The 5,089-nt window shown below is 37.0% G+C and overlaps 1 protein-coding gene across 1 annotated transcript; it reads left to right on the plus strand.

The window, feature by feature from the left end:
* Nucleotides 1-1,118: 1,118 nt before the first annotated feature.
* Nucleotides 1,119-4,311, plus strand: LOC125505572 (ras GTPase-activating protein 3-like). The gene is made up of 3 exons (XM_048669578.1): nt 1,119-1,547; nt 1,777-1,897; nt 3,670-4,311. The coding sequence occupies exons 1-3, from the start codon at nt 1,493-1,495 to the stop codon at nt 4,280-4,282; spliced, it is 789 nt and encodes a 262-aa protein (XP_048525535.1). The 5' UTR covers nt 1,119-1,492; the 3' UTR covers nt 4,283-4,311.
* The last annotated feature ends 778 nt before the right edge of the window (nt 4,312-5,089 follow it).

Below are 5,089 nucleotides of genomic sequence, written 5' to 3' on the forward strand. Positions count from 1 at the left end.
GATCCACCCTTGTTTCTGTTTCCAATTTTTAGTGACATAGATATTTTTTAAATATCCACAATCCTATTATTTATTTCAATATATATATTTTTTTGATTTTCAATTTCTTTTGGATAAAGAAAACAAGTCTGTTTCGTTTTAAAAAATTCAACATTTACCAAAAAATGTCAAATTCAAATTTTCAAAACTGATAGAGCAATATTTTGTATTTTCAGACAATTTAATGCCAATTTTTTCTACATTCTCAATTATGATTTACATATTTTTAAATAATTCATGTAGCGATCTCTTCTATACAGAAAACAATATTTGTCTTTGAATACAGAAAATCGTCAAAATTCAAGAAAAGATGTTCCAAATTTGCAAAATTTCGACCTCATAATATGAACTCTCAACTAAGTATCAATTAAACATCACAAAAACTTAAATACACGCACTATAACTCAAATTTGCCGAGTTTTTTAAGCCTCTTTAATTTTCGGAGATGTCATTGTCACATGTCAATTGCCAGTGTCACCTGTGTCAATTTTTCAATGCGCCCCGTGATAATACCACCATAATAATATCAATTAATGAGTAGTAGGTACCTAAGTAAGTGTAAATGTCAGAAAAATGTTAAACTGGCTAATTGCAAAACAAAAAATGGTATTTTTGCGACATATCAATGAGAAAAACTGACTTTCTTATCACATATACCTATGAATAGTCACATTCTGCACTTAATTGATCATGTTAATATGGTTCGTTCATTCATTTCGCTTGGCTAATCGTAATGGGAAAGCTGTGGTCAGTGGCAGCCCATGATCAGAGAAAATATTGCTTTATTCCACATTGCGCATGGAGATAGAGCCTCTAACGACATTAATAAATATGCTTGATATTTTGAAAATTTTCGCTACAATGGCTTTGTAATGAAAACCCAGATTTTTTTATAAAAATTATGTTTTTTCCTATATAAAATTTCTCACACTTAAATGGCAGAAGCAAAGCCGGGATGTAGAAATAGCAGCGAACATTTTTTTTTTGACTCCCGTAAAAATTTTCCTAGATACGCCCATGGCTGCCACATGCGGCTTGTCGTAGTAGATATACGTCATCATTTTAGTTCCATTCATGAAACGGCGAGAAACAAATGCATACCTTTAATCGATCGCGCCCTCGCGTCGAGGTTCGATCACATCCGTCCTTTGTCCTTTGCGGCCCTACTGATTTCGTTTTGATGGCGTTTTCCTTCCGATTTTCGTGACGTTGATCGCTGGACAAACGACTCGAGCGTAAAAAAGACCGCAAAAGTTGCAACATAGGAAGTGACCGATCCTTTTAACTTTTTAAGAGAGCAGTATGAAGCAAAACGCGTAGGTTTGCAGCTAAAGGCCAGCGATCGTCTGTCTCTGTCGGGTCGGCAAGCGAGCTGCTCGGACGCACAGCGCGGTTACTCTCATGTCAAACTGTTCCATTCATTTTTCAGAACATGGAGTAGAACCAGACAAATATGGCGGACGATAACTTTAAAGTGAGGCTTTTGGAGCGCTTAAAAATCAAAATAGGTAAGTGCTTTATTGCAGTTGAGGTTTTGAGTGGATTTTGGTAAATTGGGTTTAGGGGCCAGTGCGATTTTTGGGGCGATAGCCATTAAATCACGCTGGCCTTTTCGACCCAAGTGTGATTGTTGACATTTTGAGGTTGGCTCAATGCAGGTGGTGAGATTTTATGAATCAAAGTTCTAATTTTACCACTATTTGAGTAATTTTCATTAATAACTCGACGGGTTTGCAGGCGAGGCCAAAAACTTACCAACCAGAAGTCATGGCTCAGCCACCCAAAGGGACGTGTATTGCACCTTGTCTTTGGACCAGGAGGAAATCTTCAGAACGTCCACTGTTTACCAAACTCTCAGGTAAGTCTTCAGAACGGCCAGACTGGCTTTAAAGTGCAATGTGTGAGAAGTTGATGAAAGTTTCAATTGAATTCATCAAGCTTCAATTCTGGGAAGTTTTCAATTCGTGCATCTGTATCGCTGCAAAATCAGGTTTTTCAATTTTCCAACTCAGAATCGCCTTGGATCGATTTTTCTGTAGCTTTTGGTAAATTTCAAATATTGACACCTTGTGTTAATGTCATTTTGACATTTTCTCTCAAGTGCCAAATAAAATAAAACCCTGACACCTAGTGTCTTGATCGACTCGCCATTTAAAATCACTTCCGTTTCGATAACCAACACGAATTAGCGTTTATCAAAATTGATGCTGAGCTAATGCCATTTTTAAGTACATATTTGTGGCGTTAAATGCAGGGGAAATTATCGAAAATTCAGCGAAAAGTTAAACTGAGAATGTTCACACTATGTGCTAACGCCATTTTGACGTTTTGTGACACATTCTTTCAAGAACCAAGTAACGGAAAAAGCTTCTATAACCACCAAAAATTATCATTTATTCAAAATTACTCCGCGCTAATGTTAAAACTTAGTATTTAGGCCGTTAAGATGCAGGATAAGTTATTGGAAATTGTGCAAAAAGTGAAATTGAGAATGTTCTGACCATGTGCTAACGTTATTTTGACATTTAAAAACTACCTAATACCTAAATCTTTAAAATGTCAATTGACTAATGGCGAATTAATTGAAAATCCGTGAAATTTCAGAAATCACAAACGAAGCGCTTAAATATTATAACACATTAATAAAAGTGTGAAAATAGAAACGATTTTGGCCGATTTTCTAAATAGGTATAATTGAGGTTTATCATCAATAAGTACCTATTTAGCCGGAGTTCATGCGCTTTTATTATCTGTGATTAAAGTGATTGATTTTGTATTATTGGACAGACACACATAGACACAAGAATTGAAAACTTCGACACCTAAATAACCCTTTACACTGCACTGAAAATCAGTATTTTTTGCAAGTTTCTTTACTGTCTGCACTCAGTTTATTACCTAGAACTTCTTACCGTCGCTTCAAACCAAACTCATTTTACTAAGTTCTGATTATGTTTAACCAGCTTTTTTAGGTCTACATCAAACTATGAATATTTTTCTGATTTTCAAAACAGTCTCGGAGATAAAAACCCAAACATTATGCATTAAACAGTCTTTTCCATTGACTCGCCGTGTACACGATATGCTAAATAAAAAACGTTTTCATCTAATCTTACATGAAAGTTAGAAACGCAGGAAATCGACACATACGTTGGCTGATTGATTGGACGCTGTCAAATAGCGAATTGGGACGAAACATTAGTGCCGTCCACAGTATGATTAAGAAATACTCAATTAAACATTTTTTCCGATTAGTGTATTACAACTTGTCGCCGACGGGATGGAACTTGCTGGGAAAATCGATTGTTAATTATCTACATTAAAATCAATATTTAAAAAGCCACAATTAAACCTATGGTCCCGCTAGGTGGGGACGCACAAAATGGCTTGCGACTTTAAAGGGCATTAATTATTCTTCGAATCAATCTTCATTGGATGATTCAAGTGCCAACAAGCAACCTGCTTTATCTCCCCATGGCTGGCGCGATCTTCTGTCACCTCAATGAAACGATTCAGAGGGTTGATGTTATTGACTCATTTTATCTCCGAGATTAGGCTAGATGGGTTTTCTGTTTGCGATTACAGATCCGAACCCAACAGCAGTTTTATGCAAATTTGATTTTTTTGCAGCCCATTTTTCGGCGAAGAGTTCCAGTTCGATGTGCCACGGAACTTCCGGTTCATTTCCATCTATGTCTTCGACCGCGACCGGCAAAACAACAAACAGGATAAGGTTCTGGGCAAGGTGGCCATCCGAAGGGAACACTTGGCTTCGTACAACAACAAGGATCACTGGTTCCCGATCAAAGCAGTGGACGCAGATAGCGAAGTTCAGGGCAAAGCCAACATTGAAATCAAATTCGAGCCAGTGTTCAACCGAAGCAAAAACTCCAGTTACAACACCAACACTAGAAAACTGTTTGTGCAAGTGCGGGAGTGTTTAGATCTGACTTTGAAAAACGGTGCCTGTGATCCATATGCCATTATTTCCGTCACCTACACGAATGGTAAGCGATTGTCGAAGAGGACTAAAGTGAGGAAAAAAACGACCAGTCCACAGTTCGAGGAAGTGTTTTCGTTCAATAGTTGTGAGGACAGTGACATTGACACTGAAATTTGTGAACTTCTCGTTTCGATTTGGCACGACACTCCCGGTATGAGTGACGATGTGTTTTTGGGAGAAGTCCGAGTGCAGCTTAAAGGATCCCAACAACAAAGTGTCACCCATCAGAACGCTTGGTAAGTTCACACTGTATTTCAGCCTTTATTGGTAATTTAAATAACAGTTCAGCAAATGCTATATCTGAGGTAAGACATTTGCAAGACTTACTGGATACTGAAAAGTTTTTCAGCGTTCGTGTTTGAGATCGCTGTTTCCATTTCGGAGATTTAAAACGGTCTAAAAATTGAGATTATTTTTCGCACACGGTTTGCGCCAAATTTAATTTACGAATTTTGCTGTTTTCGTTAATGGAACTGGGAAATCTACTAAATTAATGGTTGCATATTTTACTCATGGGCGTCACATAAGGGTGTCTCAAACATAAATGTTTCCCTGTTTTCTGTTTTTGCTTGTAATTTTCCATAATTTTTTAAAGACTTTTCTACGTAGAAATGTTTCGGATTCAGTAAATCCGAAATCGGTGAATGACAAATTATCTCTTCTATTCACGCTTTAAAAAAATGATTCAAAATTGGCGTCGTTCCTCTGGGGGTGTTGTCTGCCGGTGTTATAGGAGTACAGAAAAACAAGTAAAAGAAATTAATTGTTATTAAAAACTGAGAAATTTGGAAAAAACTATATCAGAAATACTGCAGCAATGTTTTTCAAGGTAATCTGCCTAATTAACATTGCGCAAATACCTGTTGCTTCGTAATTATTTAAAATTCCGGTAACCATGGATAAATAGAGAGTGACAATAAGATAGACAAGGATAAACGGTAAATTCATCAGGAGTCGTTGAATGACGGAACCTATCTCGAAATGTCAACCTGTTCTCATAACCTCGAATTCTGCGGGGTTTGGTGTTTACATGAATAATCCCTACAA

This window comes from Dendroctonus ponderosae, unplaced genomic scaffold (genome assembly GCF_020466585.1).
Source record: "Dendroctonus ponderosae isolate FM_Combo_2020 unplaced genomic scaffold, Dpon_F_20191213v2 Dpon_F_20191213_899, whole genome shotgun sequence".
Lineage (NCBI taxonomy): Eukaryota > Metazoa > Arthropoda > Insecta > Coleoptera > Curculionidae > Dendroctonus > Dendroctonus ponderosae.